The sequence below is a fragment of the Rhinopithecus roxellana genome, chromosome 3 (assembly GCF_007565055.1).
Source record: "Rhinopithecus roxellana isolate Shanxi Qingling chromosome 3, ASM756505v1, whole genome shotgun sequence".
Lineage (NCBI taxonomy): Eukaryota > Metazoa > Chordata > Mammalia > Primates > Cercopithecidae > Rhinopithecus > Rhinopithecus roxellana.
This window is the reverse complement of record NC_044551.1, coordinates 25,742,861-25,761,377: the sequence shown is the minus strand read 5'-3', so window position 1 is coordinate 25,761,377 and position 18,517 is coordinate 25,742,861. Positions and strand designations below refer to the sequence as shown.

The 18,517-nt window shown below is 35.0% G+C and overlaps 1 protein-coding gene across 5 annotated transcripts in view; it reads left to right on the top strand.

Annotated features, from left to right (window-relative positions):
• FER (FER tyrosine kinase) overlaps positions 1-18,517 on the top strand; it is a 452,583-nt gene that overhangs the window by 171,209 nt on the left and 262,857 nt on the right. The window contains exon 1 of one of the 5 annotated variants that reach the window (XM_030927489.1): positions 9,295-9,478. The exons of the other annotated variants lie outside the window; for them this stretch is intronic. Within the exon in view, the coding sequence (XP_030783349.1) occupies positions 9,350-9,478 (129 nt within the window). The 5' untranslated portion in view covers positions 9,295-9,349. Of the gene's footprint in view, positions 1-9,294; positions 9,479-18,517 lie in introns of those variants that run through there. 5 annotated transcript variants of the gene reach the window in all.

Below are 18,517 nucleotides of genomic sequence, written 5' to 3'. Positions count from 1 at the left end.
GATGTGGATTATGAAAGATACCTGGTTTCAGAAGTCAGTAAACAAAGGACTAAAGAATGTCAGGTAGAGATAGAATCCAGTTAGTAAGAAAAAGCTTTAGTTGTCTTTTGAGAGATTTAGTTAACCTAAGAGTCTCCAGAACCTTAGTCATTACAAATAACTATTTTTGGCCTGGCCCAGTGGCTCATGCCTGTAATCCCAGCACTTTGGGATGCTGATGCAGTTGGATCACCTGAGGTCAGGAGTTTAAGACCAGCCTGGCCAACGTGGTGAAATCCTGTCTCTACTAAAAATATAAAAATTAGCCAGGCATGGTGGTGGGCGCCTGTAATCCCAGCTACCCTAGAGGCTGAGGCAGGAGAATGGCTTGAACCCGGAAGGCCGAGGATGCATGAGCTGAAATCGTACCATCAAGATTGACACTTCATCTCAAAACAAAAACAAAAAAACAAATAGCTACTTTCTAAAACTCTGGTAGTTAAATGGCTCTTGTTTGTTTGTTTGTTTGTTTCATAATAAGGCACAGTTTTTGTGGAGCCTGAACATTGTTCTTATTCCACAAAGGACTTTTTTTTTTTTTTGCAAGGGGATAAATTACTCTGTCCTAATTAAAATTTAATTTTGACGGGAACTCTTTTCTTTCCCCCAGTTTTTTGTTGCTAAGGCCATTAAGGAAGAATTAAGAAAGAGGTAAAGGAGATACATGTCAGAAGAAAGGTAGCAAGAGAAACAGGTGAGGGCAGGAAGATCAGTAAAGAAAGGTGAGGAAGATGAAAGGTAAAGAACAGGAGAGAAAGAAAATACAGAAATGAGAGGCAGATAAAAGGACAAACAAAAAGGGAGTAGGAAAAAGGAGATGAAAAAGAGGGCCTGAGGTAAGAAAAGCTTTTCATTCCCTCTTCTCTCACTTTTCCCATACTCCCCTGCTTGAACTCAGGGTACTATGATATGACCCACTTCCCTCTTCTCTCCTGCTTTACTCTCCAGGTTTCCATTTTTATTGACTACTGACTTGAGAACTTTTCCTCTGTTTCTTTTTTAAACTGGAGCTGTACAAGGTAAGAATTCATAGACAAAAGGCATTGATTATATTTGCATTCTCAAATTAAAAATATTTGGAATTTAAAATAAAAATATTTATTGAACCAATCTTACTTAAAGGTGTCAAAACTCTTCCTTTATAGTTTAATAAAATCTAATATATAGATATAATTTGTAGTTCAGATACTTAGGAAAATTCATTATTATACTTGATTCAAGTTTTACGTCAGGAGCCTAGTACAAATAGAAAATTTGTTTATCTGTACTTATGTGATTCATTCCAAATTGTTGATTCCCAAAAGCTTTAATTGGGAGGTATTTAATAAGATAAAATGAAATGGGAAATATAGATGTTTACCTTAATAATTTAGGCACCCCAACACCCCACCAAACAGAAATCTGAAGTGTAATTAATTGTAGCATTGGATCGGGAGGGACCTGGATGAGTATAGACTTGCATTATATATATAGTTATTTCAATTTTCTATTAATTGTGTTGTGGGTATTTAGATATAGCTTATGTTAGCAGTGTTATATAATTATTACAGATAGCTGTACTTTTTGATATAGTGAGCCTTTTCCAATTTTATTACTTACAAAATATTCATAGTCTTTGCTATTTATTAGTGTAGGTATGTTATTAGAAAAGAAAATTGCCAGATAACTCTGTCATGTTCGCTTATGGGTTGGATGGCATGAGATGAAATTCAAGTAATCTTGAAAACTGTTACTGAGATTCGTTTTTGTTCTCCCTTTGTGTGTAATAGAATTATATAGACTTTTTGGATAACTGCCATCAATTTCATATTATATTTGATCATGTTTTCCAGGATTTAATTCCTGTATTAAATCGAATACAAATTAATTGAACATAGGATTCTGTATTTTGATCAGTTAGCATTTTCTAGTATGATACAGTATTCTGTATCATCTTTTATTCATATAATTGTCTTTGTGTATTAAACATGAATTTAATCAGAAAATTTCGTTGCCAGGCTTTATAAAATAATAATGACAATCCACGAGGCTATCTTTTATTCCAAAGGACTATGATACAAAGATAATATATAGATATGTTGATTCTGACTTTTTGCTAGCTATTTAACTCAACAGAAATTAATAAGTATGCGCTTTCTAGCTTTTAATGACAGCATACAATTTAGAGGCCTAATTTTAACTTAGTGGTTGCTCATTATAATTTTAAAATTATGCTGAGGAATTAAATCATAATTGTTTCTATTTTTAAGATAAGCCATGCTTTTAAGGTGATGGAGTAATTATCACAAACACTTAAGATAATTTGGTATATGGGAAGTAAAACAAGCATGGACTAGTCACAGTAGACCAATGAAACACTGGTTTTTTGTTCTCCACGGGAATATGAAAGTCTAATTTAACTTTTTTTCAGATAAGTCAGTTTAAGTAGAGATAATTTAATTTTTGTCTGCTCTTCCTTATTGTTTTCTTGGGCAATTTGGGGGGGATGTTGCCTCTTTCCCATTTCTCAAAGTCAGAGACAGCTTTGATTTCTTACTGAGTGGGTGTATGATGTAACTTGTGATTATAACTGAAAACCAAAGAACACAAGGGAAGCTTCTTGTTTGCTTCTAAGTTTCCTTAGAGTCAAACAGATGATTAACAGGAAGTATGAAAAAGCTGATGCTTTAAGCTTCAGGTTTATCACCTCTAAGAAAGGTAGCTCAGTAGAATGACCATGTCTGGGGGTCTGAAGATGCCAAGGAGCATGATGTCACCAACTCTTGGTAATCAGGTTTTTGTTTTAAATTGTTCAGAGGTAAGACTGTTATAGCTCCCTGAATAAGTAAACCTCACATTGCAGGGCTTTTTGTAAAAGATTTACATGCTTGTATTCGTTTACTCATTTATTCATTTCCTGCCTTACTCCCCAGAGTATTTGAGGTAGCTAATGACAACAACATTTGGGAAAATATAAATATAAAATAAAATGAGAACCAGAAACAATGTAAGTTGTAACAGGATATCAAGACTATAGTTTATAGGATGTATGTATAGTTACTACCCTAGAGCTATTATTTTGTCTCTAAGCTTTCCAAAGGCCAAAATGAAAAGGGAGATAAAGTCATATAACACTCTTAAATAAAAGAAAGCATGTCACATTGCAGGGGAAGCAAAGCTTTTCATTGTATTGAGCCCTAATAGAATTTCTTACTGGAGGCTTTAATTCTGACTTTTGTAGTGGCAGTGCCCTTTACAATATCACTAAAGCTAGTGTAAGAAGGAGATTCATAAGGCCATCTCTTGCAGAATCTAGAATCCATCAGTGAAAGTGGAGGCCATGACATCAAAATGGTTCTATATGGGCCTAAGAATGCAACAATCAATATTATTGATTTTATCCAATAATATAATCTAGATTTAGAATAATGGGTGGTGGACTGGGTGTGTTTTTAACAATCCTTTCTTAGTGTCACTTTTCTCAGCTAAAGTTTGGATATGCAATGGATAATTGTATTCTGTGGGGAGTTCTCAATTGTATTCTGAGGGGAGTTCTCTCTCGACTGCAGATATTTTATACTTGCTTGAGGCTAGATCTGTAAAATTAGTAGGATTTATTAGTTAATTCATTAGCTGAGTTTCAAAAATTTTGAAGCTGTATTTTTAAACAATTAGATATTTTCTATGTTAAAAATAATGTTTATGTTTGTGAAATTATAACTCCTACAAATTATTCAAGTCATTTCCCTTGTTAGGATTAAAAAATATTGCTGATAATTGAAGGGTAATTTTCAGTGTTAAACTTCAACTTTTGCTAACAATTTTCATTTTACATTTTACTCATCAATATCTTACTATTTCTACTTTTTTTTTTAAGTTGGAGTTGGATCTTGTAGTTGTAGTTGGTTATCTTGATTTCACTTTGTAGAGTTTTTTTGATAGCTTTATAGATGATCAATATTTCTATAGGTTTTATAGATGAGTAAAGAGTACAGAAAATTTAGCTGTTGTATGAAACATGTTCTATTTTGGAGGGAGGGTTTTTCTAAACAAGTTTATTTTGTAGCTATTAAAATGGAAAAATTTAAAGTTTCCAAAAGATTCTTTGAGAGATACTTAATTTGATTCATTGACATTTGTCAATAAAGCCTCATACGTAATTTTAACATGCCATTTAACAAAAATTACTAAAAGAACTAATCCTTAATTACTCTTCACTGTGTGCTAAGCAGTATGCTATATATATAACATACTTTATATACTACTGGCAAACAGTCCTGCAAAGGAGTTATTTCAGCCCTTCAGACAAGAACATTGAAGCTTGAAGAGATTAAGGAACTTTATCAGAATCGGTGTGGCAGATTCAAACTCAAATAGGAACTTCCTGACAGAAGTTTCTGTCAGGAAGTTTCTATTTTATACAATCAATGTTGCGTGGTTACTAAGCCAACAGATGTGTAATCAGAGGGATCTTAGTTCAAATCCTCTGTGCTATTAATGTATCACCACAGGCAAAATCACATAACCTCTTTAAGATAAGATTCCTTACTGGTTAAAAGTGGCAAGTTGTAGAAACCTCACGAAATTGTCTTGAAAGTTAAATGAAATAGCACTTGCAAAAATGTTTAGTACAGTGCCTGGTATATAGCTAAGTTCAATAAATGGTAGCTATAAAGAAAGAAGATGTTTCCTTCATGCCTCCTAAGTAGAGTTTTCAGTATTTTCATTTTGGAGACAATAGTCCCCTTAGCATAGATATTTTACTTCTTTTTAGTTATGTAATACCAAAAGGTAAGAAATTACCAGTAGGTGGAGCTCAGTGTCAGAAAAACCAAATTTCTGAAATTGAGGTATTTTATCACCTTGTTTTAAAAATAAAATTAAATGCATATAGTTTTAAAATTTATATGTGAAGGCCTTCCTTTTTTAATCCTCCCAAAAGTTATCACCCTGCAACTTGGTTTTTGAATATGTAGAAAGAATGCTTTTGTTATAATTATTTTAAATCATTTGCTATATCTGGTGTCATACATAAGGTATGACAGTTCATTTGCATGAATAAGATGTTTTTAATGTGAACTTAATTTATAAAGATTGTCTTTGAATTTGATCATTTCATATAATAATTGGACTGATAATCTTAAATTTAACTTGACAAAACCCTCAAATCTGCCATTCCTACAGTCTTCTTAGTAAAGGGTATTTTCAGTCAATTGCTTAAGTCAAAATCTTGGGAATCACCCTTGTGTTCACTTTTTTCCAAATCCTATTAGCAAGTTGTCTTGATATTACCTCCAAAATATATCCCAAATCTGACCTCTTGATAACATCTCCATTGTGATCATCCTAGTAAATTCACCATAAGTTAAGGTCTGAACTACTTCAGCCAGTTTACCTGTTTGTTCCCTTACACTTTGTACATTTTATTTTCTGTATAATAGCTTGATGTATAAATGAGATCTTATATTTCTCCTGCTTATGACCCTCCATTGGTATTCCTGTATAACTAAAATAAAATTCTAATCCTCACCATGAACTCAATTAGATGATCTCATCCCTGCTTACTTCCCCTCATTATTTCCTACCAGTCCTCACCCATCACACTCCAGCCATTGAGGTCCTATTGTCCTTAGGGTACAGTAAGTTTCTTCTTATTTCTGGGCCTTTATGTTTTATCTCCTTTTAATACTTATTCCCCAGATCTTCATATGACCAACGGCCTTCTTTTGATAATTTCAGGTCAAATGATACTTCTTTGAGAGATCTCTGACTACTTCAGCTGTAATAGACCCTATCTGACCGCTGCCATCATTATTTATCCTATTGCCTTTTTCCTTTTCTTGCAAAGCACTTACTTTAGTATTTTTACCATTTCAACTATTAGTACAATTATTAAGAATTTACTCTGTGGTAGGTTGGTTCTAATAATTTACTCTGTGGAAGGTTAGTTCTAAATATTTCCATGCATTAAATACTAATATATGTACTTTGGTATGTATGAACTCATTTGATTATGGTATGTATGTATGTATGTATGTTTTTATTATCTGTCTTCTGCTATAATCCCTGCTTGTTCCTCAGACTGTAGCTCTAAAAAGGTAGGCACTTTCATTATGCTTACTACTATTTCCTCTGCCTTGTACAGTGCTTGCTATGTAGAGAATGCTAAGTAAATATTTTTTGAATATTGGACAAGCTCTTAGAACTCATATCAACAAATAGAGTTACCAAATATTTATGTAAAATAATCTCCTAGGGGATAGGGAACATTTCAATGGAAGAAATCATACCTGACTGATTATTCTTAGAGTCCTTTTTAGTGAAGGTAATAGGGTATATAAAATAAGCTACTTAGGTTTCAGAAAATACATTGACAGTGTTTTTTACCAAAGGTTACTAAATGTTAAATCACTGCTGAAATGGGAAATAGGCTTTTAGCATGACCCAAGAACAGGTTTAAAATCAGAAACCAAAAAGTAGGAATAGATGTCTATTTGACTAGAAAAGTATAAAGAGCAAGGTGCCCCAGCAATTGATTATCACATCTGTTATGGTTTGAATTATGTGTCCCCGAAAGATATCTTTAAGTTGTAATACTCAATACCTGTGTACGTGACCTCATTTGGAAATAGGGTCTGTAGTTGTAAACTAGTTAATATGGTGAGCTGTAATCCAGTGTGACTGGTGCCCTTATAAGAAGAGAAGAGAGCCTGACATACAGAGAAGACAACCATGTGAAGACAGAGGCAGATATTGGAATTATGCTATCACAAGCAAAGGAATGCCTGGGGCTACCAGAAGCTATAGGAAGTAAGGAAGGGTTATCCTCTAGAAGTTTTGGAGGGAGCATGGCCTTTCTAACGCCTTGATTTCAGACTTCTGGCCTCCAGAACTGTAGGATAATAAGTTTCTGTTGTTTTAAGTCACCAGATTTCTCATACTGTGTTACAGCAGCCCTGGGGAATTAATACAACATCTGTTGTGATTATTTATAAATGATCTGAAAGAGGAGGGTCTTCCTATTGAGGTATCTAGATGATATTAAAGTTTTCTAGTTGTGAAGAGCAAAACCATTGAGTACAGATGATGAACAAAGAAACACCAAAATTAGCTTCTCTCTGGGCTAGACCAGGCAACAAATCCAGCATCTTAAGAGTTTATATTCTTTGACTGTAAGCATTGATTTCAACTCATTTAATGTTGAAAATTGCTTCCAGATTTAATGTTTTATGATTTTATGAACCTGGGTAAGTGCCTGGCACCTAATGAATGCTTAATGAATGTTTAAAAAATAAATAAGTGAAACCAATCAGGGAATAAAATATAGGAAAATATAATTTTATTTTAATGAAAATATAAACTTATTCTGGTATAAAATTCAAATTATGTTTACAGTTAGAGAAAAATGAGTGCAGGGAATGATTGAGAAACTGTAAATATTGTTTACTGAATGTATCAACACTTAAGTAGAAAAACAAAATTAATAAATTGTTAATTTATCTTTGGAGACTCTTTTTTTGGCAAAAGAATACCTTTGGTGAAATAGAGCAGGGACTTAATCTAAGAAACATAGTATGATAGTTAATTGCATAGTTTCTGGAACAAAGTTGCTTGGATTTGAATATGTGGCATCAGTCATTTTTTGGCTATGTAAGTTTGGGCAAGTTAAACTTTCTTTACCTCAGTTTTCTCATCTGTAATCTAGGGCTTGTAATAGAAACTATTTCGTAGGGTTAATGTGGGGAATTAAATGAGATAATCCATCTAAAATGCGGAGAACAATGCCTGCTCCTAAGAAATTCTTTACCCTATATTGTCTATTATTGTTTATTAAATGTAAAATTTTATAAAATTATTCTCGGTATACAAAATGAGATTTATTTTGATGGACGTGATATAAAGAATGATTGTTGCAGACAATAAAATTTGAGAAGTGAATACCCCCCCAAAAACTAGAGGAAATTATCCTAAGAGGCAAGAAAATTAAAAAAAAAATTTTTTTTGATTGCATCTAATTATAAAGGGAGCCAGAGTTTAAAGAAGGAGATGTTTATGTTAGAATTGTGACCCGGGAAAGTTTTACTGAGTAAGACTTTTGACTCTTTTGTTCCTTTCTGTTTTTGTTACTTGTTTTCATAAAGTTTCTTGAACTTTGGTCCATTAGAAAGAATGTTCTGTACAATACCTGAATATACCTGGCATCTAGTAGTTGTATAGTACAACATCTAGTAGTTGTATATTTGTTTTAAAAAATGAATGAATAAAGCAGAGATTTATAAAACAATTAACAAATTATTATAGAATAGGTTATCAAAAGTGGAGCCTTACTTTCTGATTAAACATTTATGGTTTTGAGTATCCCACTCTACTTCCTCTCTAGCCGTGCCACTTCATTGTGTGTTAAGTGTAGTACATTCTTGTGGCAAGGAAATTTAAAATTTTTATTTCTGTTTAGACCTTAGAGATCATTTGCACATACTTTATATTCTTTACCTTTGAACAGAAGAATTATAAAATATTAGAGACTTATACCTCAATAAAAAATAAAAAAAATTAAAACACATTGGATTAAGAAAAGCTTTGTAGCACAGCTATCTGCAAGGTTTTGTTTCAAGAACTGCTCGAAAGTTTGGTCTATTCTCAGAGACCTTGAGATTAAAAACTTAAAATAAGAAGACTTCTATATGTTTCTCAGGAATAAAATCAGGTATTTTTATTTATCTAATTAAAAAAATCAAAGGCCAGGTGCAGTGGCTCACGCCTGTAATCCCAGCACTTTGGAAGGCTGAGGTGGGCGGATCACCTGAGGTCAGGAGTTCGAGACTAGCCTGGCTAACATGGTAAAACCCCATCTCTACTAAAAATACAAAAAAAAAAAAAAATTAGCCAGGCGTGGTGGCGGGCGTCTGTAATTCCAGTTACTCAGGAGACTGAGGCAGGAGAATCACTTGAACCTGGGAGGCGAAGGTTGCAGAGAGCCAAGTTGCACTCTAGCCTGGGCGACAAGAGTGAAACTCTGTCTCAAAAAAAAAAAAAAATAATAATAATAATAATTAAGTAGAACAGAGATTTATTTCTTAGATAGTGTATATTCACTTAATGTACAAGGATTTTCTCTTTGTTGCTTGAAAACGCAACATTTGTTGGCTGTATCTGTATCTTTAATCCAGAACTGACTAGTATACTTCCGTGCCAACAGGGGGAGATAGTATGAAATAGGAGATCCAGATTTGCACCTCTCTTCTATCTTGCTTTTGCCTCAGACAGGAAGGTTTGTTGGTAAATTGACTTCCTTGGGCCCACTGTCACTATCTCTTAGCCAAATTCTGAGATGGAGCAGAAAATGAAATGTTCTCATTGTAAGGGTCAGCTGGAGCCTGGTTTTGGCTCCCAGTCCTGTAAAACATGTGCTTTAATGTTCAGCTCTGAGCCTTCCACATCAGAAGTCCACAGAGATCAGGTAAGGGGAAGTTCTGTCTCAGGCCTACTTTACCCAGGGCCCAGACATTATCTAAGAGTCCAGCAGGTCATCTATGTTATGCGGCTGCTTCAAATGGGAAGGATAATTTCTCTTGACTTCTGTATCTGGGGGTAAACAAAATTCTTTTGAACAATGCTGTCACTCTGATGCTAAACCAAAGTCATTAAAAAAATGAAAGTGGCTTCTTTTCCATTTGTATTTTATTTCATTTGTTTCGTTAATTCACCTCTCAGTTATGAGAAAAGTATGTCCTTTCCAGTATTTCAATACATGGAAGGTAAAAGACAGTGCAGTTTTATCGACTATTTGAGGAGAAACATGGCTCAGATTTTAAACTGAATATTCAACAAAGATAGTATTAAGATTTCTGTGTTTCAAATTTCAGTGTCTGCTCTGGCTGGTGAGCTCAATTTATGTCTGTCACCAAAGGAAAATAATAATGTTTTTCTTGAAGATAGGTATTTAATAGTTGGTGACAATAACTGGTAAAGCTTTTCATTATGATATGTAACTGTATAATTCAATGCTAATTTTATAATCAGTGTTTATGGTTTAATTTAGTAACTTGGAATACACTAATTCCTTACTCTTTTAATGTATAAAATATAATTTCTGTTACTAATAGGAATATAGCCCTATTTTCAATCTATTGGGTTGGTAAATAATTATATTTGTATGTCATTTGACAATTTAAACTTAATTGCCTGCATTCTCTTGAGTCCCTTATTTAATGCCTCTCTTTTTTAGGCTTTCTTTTTCCAGATTCACTATATTAGGAAAACCTAATTCTGGCCTTCAAATAAGAATTGTAAATGCCAAAAAGTTTATATATTTTCTTTATTTTGAAGATAGTTGAAATGCATACACGATTCTCGCTTTAATATTACTACATCCAGTATTTGGGTTATGGTGTTCCAAATATGTGTCCTATATTATTGGATAAGTACTGTTTGTAAATATAATGACCATTACTTGTGTGCATAAGTTTTGCATTATCTGGTTTATAAATTTATAAAAATATTAGAGGATATTGAATCCATTGGGATTGTCTTCTCCAAATTATCATTTTATATATAATAATGTCTCTGAAGCCTGAGATAATTAATGACTCACATGGCTAGCTAGTGACTTGCATAACTTAAATTTTTTTAACTTTAAGAAAAGTCTTGCTTTCTTGTAACTCTTCAATCTCTGATATATATTATTTTATGCTTCTTTAATATTTTTGTGTTTTTTTATACACACCGTCGTCTTTTCAAAACCATTTTGTGCTTTTTATTTCTTGTTTTTGAAATTGTTCTTAATTCTCAAATTTTATTAACTTTTTTCTTTTATATTAGAATCTTCAATCTCTGATATACATTTTTTATTATCCTTCTTTAATATTTTTCTATGCATTTTTTATACATACTGTCATTGTCTTTTCAAAACAATTTTGTGCTTTTTCTTATTTTTGAAATAGTTCTTAATCCTCTTAAATTTTATTAACTTTTTTCTTTTATATTAGTTCTACTACATATCTTCAAAGTAAAGTAGAAAAGATTACAACTTTATTATTTTTCTCATTTATGTCAATTCTGTTTAGAGTAAATAGAATAAGAATTTTTGCTTTGATGGCTACCAGCCACCATCCTTAGGAAGACATTACACATAAGGATGCACACTGACTGTTGAAATTTTAAAACAATTCAACAAATAAATACTTAATTGAACTCTCATAATTATGAACTTCTACCCATTGCCTTGATGATTTGTCTTTGGTTATTAACTAATAGTGACATAAGTATAATGAGACCTCTTGATAAATCTAAAAATATACTTTTAAGTACTTCTCATTGTCAGTCTGCTCAGTCAGATGTTACTACACTCACTTGGAGACATACATATTACTACACTCACTTGGAGATATACATATTCAGTTACACATACCTGAATTGATCATAGGAAGCCTTTGTATTCTTATGGAGTCACTATTTAGCCTCTGTGTTTTATACAGTTGTTCTTGACATCTTTTGTTTTTATTTTCTGGTATTCTTTATGGTTTTTTTTTTTTTTTTTTTTTTTTCAGTGAATTCTTACCACCATAAGGTACACACTGACTCACAAGAGTATATTTTAGGCAGAAGTTGTCCTTTTATCAGAAACTGACATTCCTCTGGAGATGAGACTAGTCTAGACCTAGTTTTCGGGTAAGCCATAGCCCCTCAAGCTGCTTTTCTGGGTCATCTGTTCCCTCCAAGTAGTGTGTCATATTGATACTGTATTATGTATGGTAGATCCATTCTTTATTGGGATTTCACTTCCCTCACCTATTATAATACAATTTTCCATCTTCTAAGAATTTTTAAATTTGACCTTTGAAACCTCATTCTGGTAAGCAAACTTCCTGTTCAACAGAAGACTGCTCATTCTCCCCTCCCGTATCCCATGTAATTCAGCGTTGAGAAGTGGCTATTAATGTGGGCTTTATTGTTCCTTTACCCTCATGTGAAAGTCTTTGTGTTTTCAAGGCTTGTGGAGTTTGGTTGTACTTCATTGTATCCCTGCTCATTGTTGAAATCTTTGCAACTTTTCTTCATTCCTCCTTTTTCATCAATGCATGTGCTCTCTTTTTTAGTCTCTTTTTCTTCTTTTGGTCATTTTGGGATGACTTTAGCAGTCATGTGAAAGACCCACCTCAAATTTAGTTTCTGCATTTATTGACCTAAAAATAGTGTTGACTGAGGGATGATAACTGATAAGCAAATTTAGGTCAAGAGCGTTTTTCTAAGAAAGACAGAAGAAGGCTCTTAGGTTCTTCTTGTTTCTGTTGAGTAACTGGCACCAATTCTGAACTGCTTACTTCATTTACGAATTTCATTTAATGAGACACATAAAACCTTATTTATCTAGGTTAATTTTAGACGTATTTCTGCCGCAGTAGCTGAAAGCAACCCTAACTGAAAGAGTAAGTAAAATATTGGCAAAAATAGATAATATTACTTAGCACAGTACTGCTAGTTCCATCACTGTAGTTTGTTTGTTCCTGTTTTAGAAGGTGCTTGCTCCCAAGCGCAGGAACTTCTTGTGGCACTAAGTTTATGAAGGTAGAAGAATTCTAGTGCATCAGTTAGATGTTCTGGTGGATTTTAAAATCTGGCCATCACACCTTGCTTTTGTAAATATCTATGTTTTGAAGTCCTGGTACTTTCTCTTCTGCCAGCTCCATACTTTCTGATTGAATTCTTAGAAAGCTTTTACTGCTGCTGATTGGCAATCATGTCACAAAATATTTTAAAGCTATGTATATATTTCAGTGTTTGGTGATGTGATAATAGTATTTATGAAAATAAATTCATGAGTTCTTGAAATGTATTATAGGGCTCAACTTTTTAATAAGAATAAAATAAATATTGTAAGGAATTGATTTTAATGGCTGTTAAATATATTGAGAAAATAAGGTAATTGTATTTCACATTGCCCTTTCTGATTGTTTAGCTTTAGGTACTGCTTTGGATGCTCAGTTTCTAATTAATTTCTAGCAAAAGGTTTATTCTAGCTGTGAACGGTATAATTTTTATATAGCATCTCCCTTGAAAGCATATACATGCATACATATATATGTATAAAACTGTTTATGTAATATATGTATATATGAAGTTTATATACGTATAAACTGTTTTTCCTCTTTTCTTAAAGAAGAGGGTGAGAGAGAATGAGGAGCAGTAGAAAGTATGGTCAAAGTTAGAAAATAAATCAAAAGGACAATGATAGGTGAATGCTTTAATCTGTGTCTAATATTTTAGCCAAATAATCCTTAGAGTCTTTATAGTTTGCTTTTTATTATACTTTACTATGGATTTTAAAATGTCTTGTATAAACTTTATTTTGATGAATAAATGTATCTGTAGGGATATGAGAACACTGAATATATGATAAAAATTTACCCCCAGATATAGACTGTAAGTTACCATGAGGGGACTGGGAAAGAGGAAAAGTATGAAGTGGTTTTTAGCCTTTTTATTCAATCACAGCAGGTAAGATATTTCTATATTCCTAATGTCATAAAGGTGTGTATCCTGCAGTAATTAGTAGAAACAGACTGTTTGTTTTGTTTGTGGTAGTGAAAAAGCATTGGCTGCCTTAAAGTCTCTCTTTGCCAATAATTTTTTTTAATTAAAGAAGCACACCAAAATAGATTACTCTGTTCCAGGATGTGTTATTGCTAATCCATTGTAAGTGGCGACAGAACAAAGTATAAATACTTTATTAGATGTAGCTACATCTTGTAAGTCAATTCCTATCTCACCAGATGTTGCCAGCTGGAATCTAGACATCATCTAAGATACTGTTTACTAGAATCACAGAAATCCTTGGTTATATGGTTTATCTGTTGCATTATTTCACCCAAAGCAAGGTTGGCTTTTCCTTTGCATTTAAGTTCACAGAAATAAGGTACATGATCATTTTAAGGAATTGGGCTTACAAAGAAGGAGGTGACTTTTTTTTCTTTTCTTTTTTCTAAAGGAAGTCACTAAAAATGTCTGACTATCAAGAAATGAATAACTCTCTAGGTTTTCTATGAATGAGGGAAATAGTAACAGAATAAGAGGGCCAGTTGATTAAAAAATGTTCCAGAAATATGACCTTGTCTCCAAGTCAAAAATACTTTAAAATATTGGGGGGAAAAGGTATAAAACACAGATAGAAGTAATTACAAAGCAGTCTCGTAGCCTTGAGTCATCAAGACAAAGTCAAACCATGTACATTTTGAACTGTTTAAAAAGACAGAAATACATAATTTGGTTTTTGAAGATAATCTTTATTTTTCCAAGATTGAAAACCTTATACTTTATTAAAATAATTTTCATTTTAATCAAGAGTTAGTAGAAAACTTAGGCTTGATTTTTAGAACACTCAACAATAAAGGCTGGCATTAAATTACATCCATTTGGTATTTGAGAATTATATGAACGGATACAACCATAAATGCTTTATTATTCTTTTTTTAATTATACTTTATGTTCTAGGGTACATGTGCATAACGTGCAGATTTATTACGTATGTATACATGTGCTATGTTGGTTTGCTGCACTCATTAACTCGTCATTTACATTGGTTATATCTCCTAATGCTATCGCTCCCCCCTCCCCCCACCCCACAGTAGGCCCCGTGTGTGATGTTCTGTTTCCTGTGTCCAGGTGTTCTCATTGTTCAATTCCCAGCTATGAGTGAGAACATGCGGTGTTTGGTTTTTTGATCTTGCGATAGTTTGCTGAGAATGATGGTTTCCAGGTGCATCCATGTCCCTACAAAGGACACGAACTCATCTTTTTTTATGGCTGCATAGTATTCCATGGTGTATATGTGCCACATTTTCTTAATCCAGTCTGTCACAGATGGACATTTGGGTTGATTCCAAGTATTTGCTATTGTGAATAGTGCTGCAATAAACATACATGTGCATGTGTCTTTATAGCAGCATGATTTAAATCCTTTCAATATATACCCAGTAGTGGGATGGCTGGGTCAAATGGTATTTCCAGTTCTAGATCCTTGAGGAATCTCCACACTGTCTTCCACAATGGTTGAACTAGTTTACAATCCCACCAACAGTGTAAAAGTGTTCCTATTTCTCCACATCCTCTCCAGCACCTGTTGTTTCCTGACTTTTGAATGATTGCCATTCTAACTGGTGTGAGATGGTATCTCATTGTGGTTTTGATTTGCATCTCTCTTATGGCCAGTGGTGCTGAGCATTTTTTCATGTGTCTGTTGGCTGCATAAATGTCTTCTTTTGAGAAGTGTCTGTTCATATCCTTTGCCCACTTTTTGTTGGGGTTGTTTGTTTTTTTCTTGTAAGTTTGTTTGAGTTCTTTGTAGGTTCTGGTTATTAGCCCTTTGTCAGATGAGTAGATTGCAAAAATTTTCTCCCATTCTGTAGGTTGCCTGTTCACTCTGATGGTAGTTTCTTTTGCTGTGCAGAGAGAAGCTCTTTAGTTTAATTAGATCCCATGTGTCAATTTTGGCTTTTGATGCCATTGCTTTTGGTGTTTTAGACATGAAGTCCTTGCCCATGCCTGTGTCCTGAATGGTATTGCCTAGGTTTTCTTCTAGGGTTTTTATGGTTTTAGGTCTAACATTTAAGTCTCTAATCCATCTTGAATTAATTTTTGTATAAGGAGTAAGGAAGGGATCCAGTTTCAGCTTTCTACTTAGGGCTAGCCAATTTTCCCAGCACCATTTATTAAATAGGGAATCCTTTCCCCATTTCTTGTTTTTGTCAGGTTTGTCAAGGATCAGATGGTTGTAGATGTGTGATATTATTTCTGAGGGCTCTGTTCTGTTCCATTAGTCTATCTGTTTTGCTACCAGTACCATGCTGTTTTGGTTACTGTAGCCTTGTAGTAAACTATACAGTTTGAAGTCAGGTAGCGTGATGCCTCCCGCTTTGTTCTTTTGACTTAGGATTGTCTTGGCAATGCGGGCTCTTTTTTGGTTCCATATGAACTTTAAAGTAGTTTTTTCCAGTTCTGTGAAGAAAGTCATTGGTAGCTTGATGGGGATGGCACTGAATCTATAAATTATCTTGGGCAGTATGACCATTTTCATGATACTGAATCTTCCTATCCATGAGCATGGAATGTTCTTCCATTGTTTGTGTCCTCTTTTATTTCACTGAGCAGTGGTTTGTAGTTCTCCTTGAAGAAGTCGTTCACATCCGTTGTAAGTTGAATTCCTAGGTATTTTATTCTCTTTGAAGCAATTGTGAATGGGAGTTCATTCCTGATTTGGCTCTCTGTTTGTCTGTTAGTGGTGTGTAAGAATGCTTGTGATTTTTGCACATTAATTTTGTATCCTGAGACTTTGCTGAAGTTGCTTATCAGCTTAAGGAGATTTTGGGCTGAAACGATGAGGTTTTCTAAATATACAATCATGTCATCTGCAAACAGGGACAATTTGACTTCTTCTTTTCCTAACTGAATACCCTTGATTTCTTTCTCTTGCCTGATTGCCCTGGCCAGAACACTATGTCGAATAGGAGTGGTGACAGAGGACATCCCTGTCTTGTGCCAGTTTTCAAAGGGAACGCTTGCAGTTTTTGCCCAGTCAGTATGATATTGGCTGTGGGTTTGTTATAAATAGCTCTTATTATTTTGAGATATGTTCCATCAATACTGAATTTATTGAGAGGTTTTAGCATGAAGCGCTGTTGAATTTTGTCAAAGGCCTTTTCTGCATCTATTGAGATAATCATGTGGTTTTTTTCTTTGGTTCTGTTTTTATGCTGGATTATGTTTATTGATTTGCATATGTTGAACCAGCCTTGCATCCCAAGGATGAAGCCCACTTGATCGTGGTGGATAAGCTTTTTGATGTGCTGCTGGATTCGGTTTGCCAGTATTTTATTGAGGATTTTTGCGTCGATATTCATCAGGGATATTGGTCTAAAATTCTCCTTTTTTGTTGTGTCTCTGCCAGGCTTTGGTATCAGGATGATGTTGGGGAGTAAAATGAGTTAGGGAGGATTCCTTTTTTTCTATAGATTGGAATAGTTTCAGAAGGAATGGTACCAGCTCCTCCTTGTACCTTTGATAGAAATTGGCTGTGAATCCATCTGGTCCTGGACTTTTTTTGTTGGTAGGCTCTTAGTTATTGCCTCAATTTCAGAGCCTGCTATTGGTCTATTCAGGGATTCAACTTCTTCCTGGTTTAGTCTTGGGAGAGTGTATGTGTCCACGAATTTATCCATTTTTGAAGATAATCTTTTTAAAGGTATGGCTCAATGAGGCATTTCATTAGTGCCTTTTAGTTCCAAGGTAAGTTATTGTTTTAAAAATTGTGAATTTCTGAAGTTTTAAGATATCTAATAATTAGCTGTTTGTTTTTTGTACCTTTACACCCTCAAGATAATTTATGGATTTTTTTTTGAATCTATGTATAATTCTTAAGCAGTGAAGCAGTTGCAGATATTAATACATTAGTACCCCCCCCCCTTTTTTTTTTAACTGAAAAAAAATGTTTTGTGGAGACAGAGTCTTATTTTGTTGCCCAGGCTGTCTCAAACTGCAGGCTTCAAGCAGTCTTCCTGCCCAGGCCTCCTGAAGTAAAAGGATTACAGGCATAAGCCTCCATGCCTGGCCCTACCCATTAATTGTTTCTCCTCCTTTTCCCTCCCCTCCCCTCACCTCCTCTCCCCTCCCCTCCCCTTCTCCTCCCTCTCCCCTCCTTTTTTCTTCCCCTCCCCTCCCCTCCCCTTCCCCCCTTTTCTTCCCCTCCCCTTCCTTCCTTTCCCCTTCCCCTCCCCTTCCTTCCGTTCCCCTTCCCTCCCCTTCCTTCCTTTCCCCTCCCTTCCCCTTCCCTTCTCCCCTCCCCTCCCCTTCTCCTCTCCTCCCCTCCCCATTTTTGCCCCTTTTCCTCCCCTTTTCTTCCTCTCTCCTCTCCTCCCCTCCCCTTTTTTCCCCTTCCCCTCCCCTCTCTGCCTCTTCTCCTCCCTTCCTTCCCCTCCTCTCCCCCTCTCCTCCCCTCCCCTTTTTCTCCTCTCCCCATCCCTTCTCCTTCCCTCCCATTCCCTCCCCTCCCCTCCCCTCCCCTACCCTTCCTTCTGCTTCTCCTTCTCTTCCCTCCCCTCACCTCTCCTTTCCCTCCCCTTTTCCTCCCCTCTCCCTCTCCTCCCCTCCCCTCCCTTCCCTTTTTTCTCCCCTCCCCTCCCCTTCCTGTCCTTTTTCCTCCCCTCCCCTCCCCTCCCCTTCTCCTCCTCCTCTCTTCTCCTTTTTTACTCTCCTTCTCTTCCTTTTTGTGACAGAGTCTCGCTCTGTCTCCCAGACTGGTTGTGCCATCTAGGTTCATTGCAACGTCTGCCTTGTGAGTTCAAGCGATTCTCCTGCCTTAGCTTTCTGAGTAGCTGGGAGTACAGACGAGCAACAGTACACTCTACTCATTTTCGTATTTTTAGTAGAGACAGGGTTTCACCATGTTGCCCAGGCTGGTCTTGAACTCCTGACTTCAAGTGATCCACCTGCCTTGGCCTCCCAAAGT